Source organism: Ambystoma mexicanum, chromosome 4p (assembly GCF_040938575.1).
Source record: "Ambystoma mexicanum isolate Mex_15411 chromosome 4p, UKY_AmexF1_1, whole genome shotgun sequence".
NCBI lineage: Eukaryota > Metazoa > Chordata > Amphibia > Caudata > Ambystomatidae > Ambystoma > Ambystoma mexicanum.
This window is the reverse complement of record NC_090927.1, coordinates 1,023,517,834-1,023,532,063: the sequence shown is the minus strand read 5'-3', so window position 1 is coordinate 1,023,532,063 and position 14,230 is coordinate 1,023,517,834. Positions and strand designations below refer to the sequence as shown.

The window sequence follows — 14,230 nt, the reverse complement described above, 5'->3', positions numbered from 1 at the left end:
TAGAGCAGCATCTCCACCTCCTTCATCAATGACACTGACCAGGAGTAGTTCTGGTAGTTCAAGTGGAGGGCAGTGGGGAATCCCCACCTGTAGCGCACCTCTCTCTCTCAGAGCCATTCTGTCAGTGACCAGAGCATCTTGCGTTTGAACAAAGTGATGCCCGCCAGGTCTTGGTAAAGCGACATGGTGTTGCCCCTGAAGTGGATTTTTCCGGCTTGCCTGGCATTCGGCAGGAACCTCTCCTTTGCCTTGTAAAAGTGCACTCTTGTGAGGACATCCAGGGCTAGGTCTGGCTGCGTCAAGCTTGCCAGACACACTCTATGAGTTCTGTCTAATTCTATTGGCTCATCCACTGGTGTGTCGAGGATCTGGCGGAAGAGGGCTGTGACATATGCTTCTAAATCAGGCTCCAGGACGTCAGCAGGAACCCCTCAGATGCAAATGTTGTTTTGTCGGGAGCGATATTCAGAGTCCTCTTATTTGTCCCCCAGGAAGGCTAGTATGTTCTTCAGTGCTTCCATGCATTGTGCCCCTTCGCTGCTTTCATATGATTGTTCGCAGAGGGTTGTTTCTATCTCCTCTACCCTCTGCTCGATCATTGTCAGGCGTTTGTCTATGGCCGATACCTTTCCCGCCATTTCCACCAGACTACCCTGGATGTGTCTGTGGATTTCGGTGAGTCACTGCAAGAGGTCGTCTTTTGTGGCCAGCTGCGGATTTGGAGCCGAGCCCACCCCCCCTCCTTGAATCTGAGCCACCGTTGCGGTTTCTTTTTTCCCTCTGTCTTGTGGATGCAGCAATGTTGCAACGTCCGCCGACTTGGGGGGTTTGCTAGATTTTGCTATGTTATATTGGGTGGCTGTTAGGGAGAATTCTCTGTTTAGGTTGAATTTCCTAACCTACTGAGTCCCCCAGCAGCTTTTCTGGAGTTTGTTTTTTTCACTCCTGCCAAGAGTGAGACTCTTTTCCTCACACTCTTGGACATGATTTGAGGGGTTCCTTTGACTGTTGATGTGTTTTATGGGCTACGGGGTCTTTTACTTCATAGGGGCTCATGTGTTTTTACTATGTGTGTTACACAGCACCCTCAGTGCAGTAACACAGCGGTGTCCTAAGTGACCCCCCACCATAGACTCCATACCCTGGGACTGACTACTGCCTCCCAGGGCATGTAAAGTCACCATTGGCCTTACTAGTCCCAAATTTAGTAACAGAACCAGTACAAACCATCATAATGTGGAAGTACTGGTAGGGCTAATTCGATTGCCCCTGGGTCTGTTTTTCAAAGGAGTACTGTGCAGTCCTCCCTCGTCGAGTTTCTGGCTCGTCGAGTTCCTGGCAGTGGTTACCACGCGTAATATTCCTTAAGAATATTTCCTATGGGATTTTCCCATGTATTTTAAACGCACCACTTTTTGGTGCAATGTTAAAGATACCGCCGGTTTATTTATTTAATATTAATTCACTGGTAGGGTCTTTTTGCCAGAACTCCAAACCAAAGGTTGAGCCCTTTGTTCCACTTTTGGCGGGCTTCTACACAGAAGCCCTCCAAAGTGGTGCCACTCTGTCTGGGTACCACAGGAGGTGTGGGAGGGGGTTTAGGCACCTTGGACTAAGTTGCCTTGCCAACTCAAGTCTCACTCTTGCGTGATTGGCCCAAGTGGTGAGCCGCCCCGCTCACCACTTAGCATGTTTGATTGACAGCTAGGCTGAATGAATGGGGGTTTGCTGCATAAAAGCAGGGCTTTGGGGACTGGAAATTCAGAATTCGCCACAGTACCTAAGAATCCAAAGAGGGAGAAGCTGAGCCGACCTGCAACGACGACACCACAGGTGGAGCCCTGCTGAACCGACTCATCACTTCCCAACGACAGAGGAGATATTCTTCCCGGAGAGTCTCTTCCCCTTGAGCTGGTGGGGACAACCGGTTCGCCGTCTTTTCGCCTTCAAGGACGTCCAGTGGTCGAATTGCCCGTGCCAAGCACCCCGGCAACCGGATAGCCACTTGCCACTGAACCGCGAATAAAAGGACCATATCTTTTAATCGAGAACTCCGTGGCTGGTTTCTTCCCTGGCAGTGCAACAAACTCCTGCTCTCCTCCATGAAGAGATCTTCTCTTCCCCGGACGAAGCACTGACTTGCATCCGCTGCCAGGAACAACTGCCCCCGCTGGAGCGTTTTCACCATTTCAAGGTACTGTGTCCGCCTGGCCTCCCTTTCAACAGATTGCACTAAGTTGACAGTAAATCCTTAGCCTTCTATACTGGGTTGGTCTCTTGACGTTCTAACTGGTCTCTTTCTTTTGGCCCAACTTCTTTCTGAACATTTACAAGAGTTTTATGCATTTTTTAAACCGTGTGACCTTGGACACATTTCATTCTGATCCTCTCAAAGTGGGTCTGGCTTTCTGAACTCTAACTTCACGGTTGTATTCTGCCTTTCTATCTTGCTATGCTCTTCTGAAAGTGTTGGGATCTGTTTCAATTTATGCTCTGCCTTCTCACCCTTTTTAACCGAATTATTAGAGTGCCATCTGCGTTAAGCGCTCACCACTGTCTGAAAATAAGTGGTGCTTTACTTTAGACTTGTCTAATAATCTTTGAAGGGAGTGTATATACTTTAGTGACTGTGTTTTTGAACTTGCTTGATATTAGTGCCAGTGTGTTTTCATAGATGTGTTTTTAAATAAATAATTATATATCTTTTACACCAAAGCTCTGGTCAGTGTTTGCTTGTTTTACTGTGTTTTTCTGCCCTATTGTGCATGCTCTGTATACTGCCTATCTCTTCTGGAGAGAAGTCTGACTGCTCAGCCACAGCTACCAGGTAATTCTGGGTGGTGCAGACTGCTACCAATTGGGTTTACTGGTAACTCCTGTAGTCTTAAACTTTTTGCAGTGGTCCCTAAGGGAACTGCACAGGTTTCCGTCTAACAGTGGCGCTGGGCTGCTGGTGGCCCTCTGCTTTAAATTTGCTCTGATTTGGGCTAGGGGGGGGCCACCGGCAGTCAGTGGGGGCTCTGACCCGTCCCGGAGGACACCGTTTAGTGATGCATCCCCGATGTGGAGGCCCAAGTTGTAAAGCGGGCCCAGGCCATGGTGGGCCCCGTGATGTAGTGGGTGGTCATCAACAGAATTCAACAGGACACATTTTAATTTCTCCCCCCATGAGTACAGGCTGTATTTAGCCCCCGCTAACCCGACACCTTCCATTATTGGCAGCAACCCGGAAGCACACGGACTACTGCTTCAGATCCACTAACCAGCATCTACCCAGCACCCTACTCAGGGCAATTCTCTTCTTTTTCCGATGGGAGCCCCCACCCCTAATTCAATGCCTTGAGAAAGACTTTGGTTGAAACGCGCGTCGGCTGTTTTTTCTTTTATGGTTCACCAACCTGGTACATTGTGCCCCAGGTGTTATGTATTTTCCATCCTTTTCCTTTTGGTAGTAATATATAAATATATAAATGCCTAATCCATGGGGTAAATTAAATTACAGGACCGAAGAGATTATTTTATTATCTTATCTTATCTCTCTCTCTCTGTGGTATTCGACAATCATAAGGACAAAAAAGATAATAATCATTTCCTTCTACAGATTTTCCAATGGGAAGTAAGGCCTGTATGTCCAACGCCCAAAAGGTTACCCCTACCTGATGATTCGTCTAGTTGGGGAAATTATTCCTTTCTTCAATCTTCAGGTTTTGTGAAATTGAGCCATAGCAAGAATTATGACTTGTATCCCTCTGTCCCTTATAAGAACATACTGGTAGGACAGGTGTATTAACTCTCTGACAAATCATACAGGTCTGCATCAGAATTTTTATATAGGCCTCCCTCCCAAACCAGAAAAACCTTTCTCTTAAATAATGTTTAAGTTTCCCATGGTCTGTATGATCTTTTGTCAGATGGGACTGAGCTTTTTCCAGGACCATCTTTTTATGACTTTCCTGGAATCACCAATTGTAACTTTGTTTTGTCATCTGTGGTGGTCTTCCCTTTATAAAGAAATCCTTTTTTCAAATGGAAAAAGGTTCCCTTCTTTCATATTTTTCTTTTTCTGCAACCACTTGTGAAAGACTTTATTTAGAAAGGGATCTTTTTCTGGGCTATGGCTAAGTCTGGAGAAGCATTTGATTCTCCATGACCACCTTCTTTGGACTCAGAGGAAGGAAAGTCATTGGTAACTTCCTTTTCTTACCTTGAATTCTGGATCCCCCCTTTCAGTGTCTTCTCTCTCTGCTATTCTGGGAAGTATTGCCTTCTCAACTACCCCTTAAGTAATTCATGGCCTTAGTAAACATAGAAGGGCTGCTTCCCTTGATTGTGTAGTGATACTTTAACCTCGCCTCAGAAATGTGGGTCTAGTACCACTGCGAAGATATCAATCCCAAATCAACAGGCCAACTCTAGTCTGGGTGCTAGTCCAATATATGTATTAGGAGTGAAATTAATATCAGGTCAGCACGCATCAATCTCCTTTCTCCTGGGATAATTATTTCATTTCTACTACTACAGATATCAGAACCAATGGAACCCTTTGTGGCCACCGTAGGACATCATGCTCTGTCACTCAGCATATCAAATTGTAGGGTTCTCCAACTTGTATCAGTTGCGCTGTAGCCCACTTCTGACCCCATAAGTAAGACAGGTATGGTATCAAGAGATGACATAGACAACATAATTCAAGTTTCAAATAGCTTCATTAAAATATCAGGATGGAATAAGGCCTAACTTTTCCTATAAGTAACATAGGCATTTCTCCTGCCTAAAGAAAACTAAGGAAAATATGTGTCTATAAGTCCAAATCAAAGTTCTGTGTCGAAAACCTATGCTTGCCCTCACATCTATTAATAAACAAATGGGGGATTCTTCTTAACCAATATAGTGTTCAAAAGTAAAGTCTCAGCTGTTCTCAGCTTATGTCTACTTCAGGCTCAATACAGTTCCAATAGGTGTTTGTTTCACCAATGTCCAACCAGGCCTTGAGGTTCCCTTCCCCAAGTTCAATATGATACAGTTCACACAAAAAGATCAGCACAGCCCCCCCACCCCACACGGTCAAAGTTTTCCAGCAGCAGGGAAAATATATCTCAGATGAGGAATCGTGGAAGACACAATCCATTAGCAAAGCACATTTCACAAGCACGCCAGGTTAAGAAAAGGCAGATTATTTCTTCTCCTAAAAGCAATACTTTGTGAACATTGACAGAATCCTCTAACCATTATATTTTGCCAGCAGAAGAAATGATAAAAACAGCTATCTTAAATAATGGTTTTCACTTTAAGGATATTTGCAGACAAATCACTAAGTTGTCATGTTAATGTTTTTCAAAAACAGGTGTAACTGAGAACATGGCACCATATCTACAATTGCAATGAGTAGAATAATGCCTATAAATAGTTTACATTGTTTAATGGAAACTAACTTACTGATACCACTGATTGCATCCGGTTTGGTTTTCATGATTTTAAAAAACTGTCTTCTGCATGAGTCTAACCACTCTGCCTGCTTGTCCTGGTTTTTGGAGGCAGAAAAAAACTTGCTGAGTTCTGAATCTATACAAAGAAATGGTAACAATTTTTATTTCTCTGTAAAAAAAAAAAGGGAGAAATGCACAACATATCTGGTCTTATAGGCAACCTGAGGGGTTCTGCAAGATATCAACAAGATCTATACGTTACATTTTCAGCTCTTCATAATTACATCATGCAGCATCATTTATCATCTGCCTTTTCAAATAGATTAGGAAAAAGGGTTCTTGTCTTGACACATTCAAAATCAAATAGATCAAGGAATAAATATAAAGAATGAGCCACGTAGCGTATTGCCCTCCATTCATCAGCACTTAAAAAAATCTTATATGTACTTGTGTGATTCTTTTTCTGCACAAATGATTATCAATGTCATTTTTATGGCACCTTCCTGGTGATTGTGAATGGTCCCCCATCCTTAATCAGGTTCTCTTGAACATATTACATGAAAAAAGAAGGGAAATCCTATTTCAAGACCTTTTCATGTGGAAATCTTGATTTGAAAGCAAGATGTACAAAACCGTGATTTGGTAACATGAGCAATATCTCTTTGGGAAATGGATGGGAGAGGATTACTTTTTATTTTCTCCAGTGCAGTAATAGGGCGGAACCTCCACAGCATGGCAGTCTGGAAAATGGTCTCATGCCAGAGCATCCATCTGTGGAGAAACGAACCATCCATGCCAGTGATGCAAAAGGTTATCCAACGGCCTGCCCCGCCCATGGTGGTTACAGTCATTCATGGCTACCAGACATACTGGCACCAGTAGTGTGGATTGGGACCAGGCAGTCCCAACCCTCTTCATGGGCACTAGCACACGTGACATGCAGGAGCCTGCAAAAGTTCCAGTTTTTTGCGGGAGGTTGCATGCCCAAATAAGGAATACCCGGGTCTCTCGACCTGGGGAAAGGCAAAGGGACAACATAGCTGAAGGACAGAACAAAAGACTTGGTGGCACAGCCATTTTTAGCACTGGCCACAGTCTTGGGCCAAAAACGGTAAACTCCATAAAAACAAAGTAAAAATACTTTAAAGGTAAACCGCTGCCACCAGTTCACCCTAGGCACACTTGTGCAAATGCCAACAAATCCTTATAGGGTGGCCAGGGCCATAAAACAAAAGGACCCCTATGCACGGTACTGTAAAGTACTTGGCACATAGATAAAAAGTTACCAGGAAATGGCAACAAAGTCAAAGACTAAGGGAAACATAGTTTCCCAGTACTGACAACCTGAAGGACGAGTCTGTTTCCCCATAACAAATGAGCGAACGCCCAGAGGAGCGCAGCTGGAAGCTGCGCTCCACTGGAAAAAGTCAGGTTGCACCTGAGGGATATCTTTCCTAACACTCGCCCCTCCCAGACCAAAGAACAGGGAGACTTAATCCACCTCTGGATGAGTCTCATGTTCAGATTGACTAAACATTCTGGACAACCCGTCAGCATTGCTATGTTGGACACCTGACCTGTGCTCAGTGGTGAAGTCAAACCCTTGCAGGCATATGGACCACCTGAGCAACTTGGGATTCTCTTTCTTCATGTTCATTAGCCACTTTAAGGGCTTAAGGTCAGTTTGCACAGTGCAGTGGGTCCCATAGAGGTATGACCTCAGCTTCCATAGGGCCCAAACGACAGAGAAACATTATTTCTCTACAGTGGACCACCTGAGCTCTTTGTCCTTAAGGTGGCGACTAATCAATCCAATCGGGTGTTCCATGCCTTTCTTATTTATCTGCGATAGTACACCACCTATCTCAGTGTCAGAGGCATCTGTCTGCACAATAAAAGCACATTTGTAATCAGGGGCCCTGAGGACAGGGGCCTGGAACAGGGATTCTTTAAAGCCAGTGAAGGCCTTCTACACTCTTCAGACCAAGAGACCTTCTTGGGTTTCTTTGGTGTTGTGAGAGCAGTCTGAGGGGCAGCTACGGTTGCATAATCTGCCATGAAATTTCGATAGAACCCAGTACGACCTACGAAAGCTCTCACCTGAGTTTGGGGAGTTGGGGTTGCCAGTCTGGTACTGCTTGTACTTTAATAGGTAGAGGCTGTATCCTCCCTCCACCTACTTCATGTCCAAGGTAGACCACAGATCCTTGTCCAATCTGGCACTTGCTAGCCTTTATGGTCAAGTGGGCCTTCTGAAGAGCCTGCAATACTATCCCCAGGTGTTTCACATGTTCTTCCCAGGTGGCACGGAAGACTGCTATGTCATCCAGATATGCTAAACAGAATTAATCCAACCCATTTAGGACATGATTCACAAGCCTTTGAAATGTAGCAGGAACATTCTTCAATCCAAAGGGCATTACCTTGAACTGGCAAATACCCTCTGGAGTTGAGAATGCTGTCTTCTCCTTGGTATGTTCTGCTAGGATTATTTGCCAATACCCTGCAGTAAGTTCAAATGTGCTGAGGTACTTGGAGGCACCCAAGGTATCTACCAGCTCATCAGTTTTAGGTAAGGGGTGAGCATCTGTCCTGGTGACAGCATTCAGAGCCCTATAATCCATACAGAACCTCAGCTCAGAGGTACCTGCCTTTGGCACCAGAACCACAGGACTGGACCATGGACTAGTAGAGGGATCAATCAGCCCAAGATCTAACATCTTGTTGACCTCCGTCTTGATGTAAGATCTCACCTTATCTGACATCCTGTACCCCCTACTTTTGGTAGGGACACTGTCTCCTGTGTCAATTTTGTGTTTGCACCAAGGTGTCAAACCGGAAGTCAGGGAAAACAAGGCAGAGAACTGCATAAGCAAAGTTCTTACTTTCTCTTGCTGGGTAGAAGTCAGGTGAGGGGCCACATGGACACCCTCAATGGAGCCATCTAAAGGGTTAACCTGGAAGAAGTCAGGCAGTGGTTAGGATTCCTCTTCCTCTCCGTCTGATGCCCAAAGTAGTGCTATGTCAACCCTATGGATGAAAGGCTTCAGCCTATTTATGTGGAACACTTTAGGGGCCTCATCGGGTCTCTTAAGGTCCAATAAATAGTTTACTTCACCCAGCTGCTCCACAACTGTATAAGGGCATGACCATTTGTCCTGTAGGGTTCTGGGCCTTATAGGATTCATGATCAGGACTTCTTGGCCTGGGCTAACGTGAATGAGGGAAGCCTTCTGGTAATACCAATGTTTCACCAGAGCTTGCCCTGCCTTCAACTTGTCAATGGGTACAAAGGGGGCTTGCTCTGACGTCTGAAATATTGGGGTCTACTAATTGGATTCAGTAGACCTGAATTTATTTAATCATGTCTTCGTACATACAGAATTACTTGGAATGTAGTAACACTTATAGAATTTGAAAGAGTTCAGACAACAAAATAGAAAATACAGCTTATATTTTATTTTGCTGTAAAATGCATTTCAAAGTCATGCATTTGTAATATTTTCTAAAAAGAAGGGGATTCCTTCCATTAAGGGTAGACAGTTCTTAGTATTCACAAGTCCTTGGATGGACTGTATTGACAACTCAGTTGAAAATATACAAAGCTTAACAACTCAGTTGAAAATATACAAAGCTTAAACAAAATAGTGCTTTGAGAATAGTCTGTGACCACCACCTATAGTGACAAGTGATAGAACAGATATTTAATGCAAAACAACCAAACTGAGAACAATAAATGGTAAAACAATTGGTTATGTCAAAACAACCAAACTGAGAACAATAAATGGTAACACAATTGGTTATGTTTAGCCAGGCTAGAGGATGACCTAACATGTGGTCAACTTGTCAATGCCCTGAGCCATCAGAAGGACCATTATTTTTCTTAAGCCCAACACATATTCCACTAAATTGGTAGTGATAGGAGGAGTAGGAAGCTCCCAACCTTCCTTGACTTTGGGCAGTGGTCCCCTAACAGGGCGACCAAAAAGACGTTCAAAGGGGCTGAAACCAACACCCTCTTGAGGTACCTCTCTGTAGGCAAAAAGTAAGCATGGCAACAAGAGATCCCATTTTCGCCTTTGAGGTTCTTGCAGAGCCCCAATCATGCGTTTGAGAATTCTATTAAACCTTTCAACTAAGCCATTAGTTTGTGGGTAATAAGCGGATGAAAATGTATACATTACCCCACACTCTTTCCACATGGCTTGCAATGTACTTAGAAATAGAGTTGCTGCCTCTGTCTGACACAACTTCTTTAGGGAAGCCAACCCTAGTAAAAATGCCTAGTAATGCTTTTACAAATGACTTGGCAGTCACAGTCTTCAATGGGATGGCTTTAGTATACCTGGTGGCATTTTTAACTAGCACCAAGATAAACCTATTGCCAGAGGATGTCTGAGGGTCAAGGGGACCAACAATGTCAATCCCTACCCTTTCAAATGGCATCCCCACCACACAGAGTGGCACCAATGGATCCTGGATTTTTGAACCTCTCTTAACAGAAATCTGAAAAGTGGCACAACTCCTACAATGGCCTTCTACTTGGACCCCATCTTGTGCCGGTAAAAATGCATGCATAGCCTCTGCTTGGTTCTCTTGATCCCAAGGTGACCAGCTAGAGGAACATCATGTGCCAGTTGTAGGAGGAAGGGTCTTCCATTAAGGGGACCATCAACCTCCCATGGCCACCCTCAGTAGAATCTTTGGGCTCACTGTACAGGAGCCCACTTTCCCAAAAAATCCTATGTTTCCCAGGAGGGTCACCCTCAAGCTGGGAATAGGCCTGTCTCCTAAGGCCTTCTAAAGATGGACACTCATGTTGGCCCTTACTAAACTCCTCCCTATCAGGACCACCTTCAACCAACAAACTTTCGAGTTCAGGATGGTCATGTGGGTTGAGAATTTCAGGCAGCACCTCTTCCTCGTCAGGTTCAAGTGCTAGGCCAAATACCAACACCTCAGTGGTAAGTGAGTTTGGGGGAATATTCTCTTCCACTCTTTTTGGTTTCTCGACTCCCTTAGCCTGGGGTTTCCCCTTTGGGTTTGGCGCAGCTTTGGACTTGGCCAGGGCTGCCTTTGTTTGTGACCTTGTGCATGGTCGTTCTGCTGTGTCCCACACAAGACCTAAGTCTTTGTGGTCATTTCCCAGAAGAACCTTTCCAGGGCTTGCCTCTGAACACTCACAGGAATCCTTACTACTATACCATTCACAGGTAGATTTACAGGCATTACTGGGAACTTGAGAGGGGATCCATCAGCTAACTTGATTGATATCAGGGGAGCTCTGGCAAGCTCCTCTGGGTTTACCAATGTGGAATCCACCACAGTTCTGCTGGCCCCATTACCCTTAAGGGCAGGAGTGTCTACTCCATTGATCAGCACACTCTCTTTAAAGTAATTCTTGAGGTTGCCAGGAATACTAGTATAAGCCTCTGAAGCTCTAGGCTCCCAGGAACCCAGGGATACTAAGACTACCGCAGAATCTATCCCACTGGGCAAGGAGTCTGAGGAGAAGGATGCCCCTGTGATAATGTCTACCTCCTCATAGCAGGGGAAGGCCAGACTCAGAGTAGACCCCCAGGGGTTTAACCTTATATTGGCCGCGAAGCCGCGGCAAAGTGAGGCATAGCTGTCTGCAGCTGTGAGGACAGCTGGCGCTCTTGCCTGGACTGTGCATTGACATCAGCACCCCGGTGTGCAGGGGCCAGGGCACTGAGTCTGTGCCAGATCTCAAAAAAGGCACAGCTGCAATAATGGACTACTACAGGGTATGTGGAAAGCAGGCATTCTTGCACCTCCCGCCATCATGGAAGGGCAATTGTTCTCTGGCCACGTTTCACTCAACACTTCCCGTGATGCCCGAGGATCACCTCACAGTGGAATAAAAGAACTTGCTTGCCCCAATCCCAAGTTCAACAATAGGGGGGGGGGGCACCCATCTTATCTGAAAAAGAAAAGAACACAAAATTGTGCAGGAAAAGAAGATCTAATTACCTGTCTCAAGACCACTCTGAACTGCTCAAAGAAATACCCAATGAAAATAGACTGTTAAGCAAAGAAGAAACCTTTTTCGCATCTCTCCTGCCTGGGGTTCAAACAGCCACAAATGCCAAATGGCTCCAAACAGTGCTGTGGGAGGTCACACAGCTGGTGAATGACAGGGAACAAGGCCTCAACACAATCAAGGTCGAGATGTGTGACATAAGATTGATGACACTCCAAAACCGATATGTGGTCGACCTGCCCACGGCGATGGAAGGATGAGTTTGCCGAAAAATTTGGCGATTCTTGCTGCACATTTCTGCCTCCAAACAATGCAGAGAACCCGCCGCCTGGCACAGATAATCGGAGCACTGCACACCCTCAGCTCGCCGATGCAAACTGAAGCTGGCATACAAAAAGATGGGCACCAATCTGGATGGGGGCAATTGTGAAAATGCTGGTGCCGTGATCGTGTTCATGTTGGTCCGTTTCTGCACCTGCGAGCTGGGACTCCGATGTTGTACCAAAGCAGTACCCAACAGTGCCCTGATGATGATTTCAAATGGGATATCTAATGCACCTTCTGGTACAAAGGACAGTGCTGCCCAAACAGATGACCCAAACAAACCACGCATGGAGCAGAGTTTGCACCCTCCCGGCACTATCACTGCACCCCCACCTGACCCTGAGCATTACACAGAGCACTGGTTTGATTTAGCAATCAATGGGGAATGTATATATATGACTTGCATCCCTGAGGTGTATGCCCAATCTGACCAGAGTTTGTGTCATGTATGTAGAGCATGGGTTGCAACGGAGGAATAACCACCTTACTTAGAGGCTGAAAGTTTGGAAGAGGAATGCTGGCAAGGGACAAACAATGGGCTCATTGAGGAGTTTGTTAATGTACAATTAATGAAAGTGGGTAATGTTGGGAAGGAGAGAGGATCTTCCCGCACCCTCAAGAATAAGCCAAAGACCGCAGGATATAATATAAGAAACCAGGAGGGACCTTTAAAGGTTTCTAAACAATCACATTATTGCATGCTATATAGATGTAGTGCATATGCAGACCAAACACCATTGTAGATATTAGCAGCCCTATTGATCATAAGGCCTAAATGCAGAACAGCAGCCAACATCCCAGGCGTAGGCCATGAACATGAGGAAAGGATTAGGTTTCATACCGCCACTGATGAGAAAGGCCAGAGCTACAGAGATCCATAAACCCTTAATTGCCTAAAAATGCTGCCAGCCTTTGCGCCGAGAAGAATGTGCCCTGCAAGGCCATGGGAGGAGGGCTGAGTATCTGTGTATGATACAATCCCACGAGAAGGAGGGCACAGGCCTTCGACCCCCACCAGTCCCAATTCATAGTTCTAGCACTGTGAGAAACCCGACAGTGTCTCCCTGACTAGTCCCCATGAATCTGTCATCCAGGTGACAAGGACACGACCATCGCTATTGGATCCAGTTCCTGGGGGTGGACCAATCAGGGAGGATCACCTGGATGGGGGTCCTCAGGGAGTGGAATTGGGACACTGATGAGTGAGAAGCGGTATCCCCCTTCTTATAATACCTTTTTCCCATCCTACCCCTTAGGATATTCAAACACTCTAACCTCCCCCTTTCCAACTCTAACACTTTCGCACATCATGAAAGATGATGGACAAACACCAGAGCCGTTTCCTTAACATGTTCCAACAAAAGGGTCAGGCAAGGTCAGGCAATTGACCAGGAACACACACACACCTGATGGCCCTTTCCCTTCCCCACAGGGATAAAAGGTGAAGCGTGAGAGCACCATACGAGCAAGGCAGATCCCACAACAAAACAGCTATCCAGGCACAGCAGTTCAATAGGAGTAAGACAGCGTGTAACGAGAGGGTGACGAGGAGAGAAGCAACCTTGCCCTTTCCGACCAAAGCCTGTGAGACCTCTGCGGAAGGAAATGTAAGACTGTGAACAATAGCCAAGTGTGTTACAGCAGATGTCAACGGTACACAGAGAGTGCCTACACTGATAAGCAGGACAGAGGGAGATGCCTGCTACGGTGGTACCGGCCTTGACTCCCAATACGAAGAAAACCAAACGGTTCATTACAGCTGGTGAGTCGAGGGGAGGACCAATAAAGAAACCGCACTGTCTTGAACAAAAGTAGCAAACGGCGGATTGCAGAATGCACAAAGAACTGTTGATGTAAAAGGGGAGAGCCAGCTGCAGATGAGCCAGGCACCACGTGGGTGCTCACTCGAGAAACTCTGGGCGATTACCCGATTGTTGAAACTATTACCAGAAGTCCTTTCGAAAGGTGAAAAGAGGGTCAAAGTGATCATACGGGGTTCTAGTAAAATCCTCTGTACTGTCAAAAGTCTTTGACCAGTAGATGATTGTGAATAAAGGAAGTGAATCCCATATCATAAGAAAGTAGAAGGAATGGTGAGATTGGCAAGAGTGAACCCGAAAGAGGGATGCCGATGAACAGGGGCAAAGTATTAAGTCCCAAAGAACAGTGTGTTGACAAGAGTGAACCCTGCAGAACGTTGTCCAGCTTGAATCATTTAAAAAGACATTAAGATTCGTGAATACCACAGAGGGGAATCCAAGGGTGAAAGAGCATCACTCTACGTACAAGCAGAAAGGAACTTTTGTTGTTATTTTGTATGCATCTGACCCTCGAAGGCAAGAGACTTTTTATAGAGCAAGAGACTTGGCCATCGAAGATCCTGATAGCTGAAAATGGAACTGTCGTCTCGTGCTGGGAAAGCTTGAGCGTGTGCTGTGCTGCAGAGTCCCACCTTGTCCCATCATCAAAAAGTGGG

At 45.6% G+C, this 14,230-nt stretch overlaps 1 protein-coding gene across 3 annotated transcripts in view; it reads right to left on the bottom strand.

Moving 5' to 3' along the window:
• Nucleotides 1–14,230, bottom strand: part of TBC1D32 (TBC1 domain family member 32) — a 2,506,374-nt gene that overhangs the window by 576,041 nt on the left and 1,916,103 nt on the right. For all 3 annotated transcript variants that reach the window (XM_069606604.1, XM_069606605.1, XM_069606606.1), the window contains one exon: nt 5,437–5,562. In XM_069606604.1, coding sequence (XP_069462705.1) covers nt 5,437–5,562 — 126 coding nt within the window. The remainder of the gene's footprint in view (nt 1–5,436; nt 5,563–14,230) is intronic.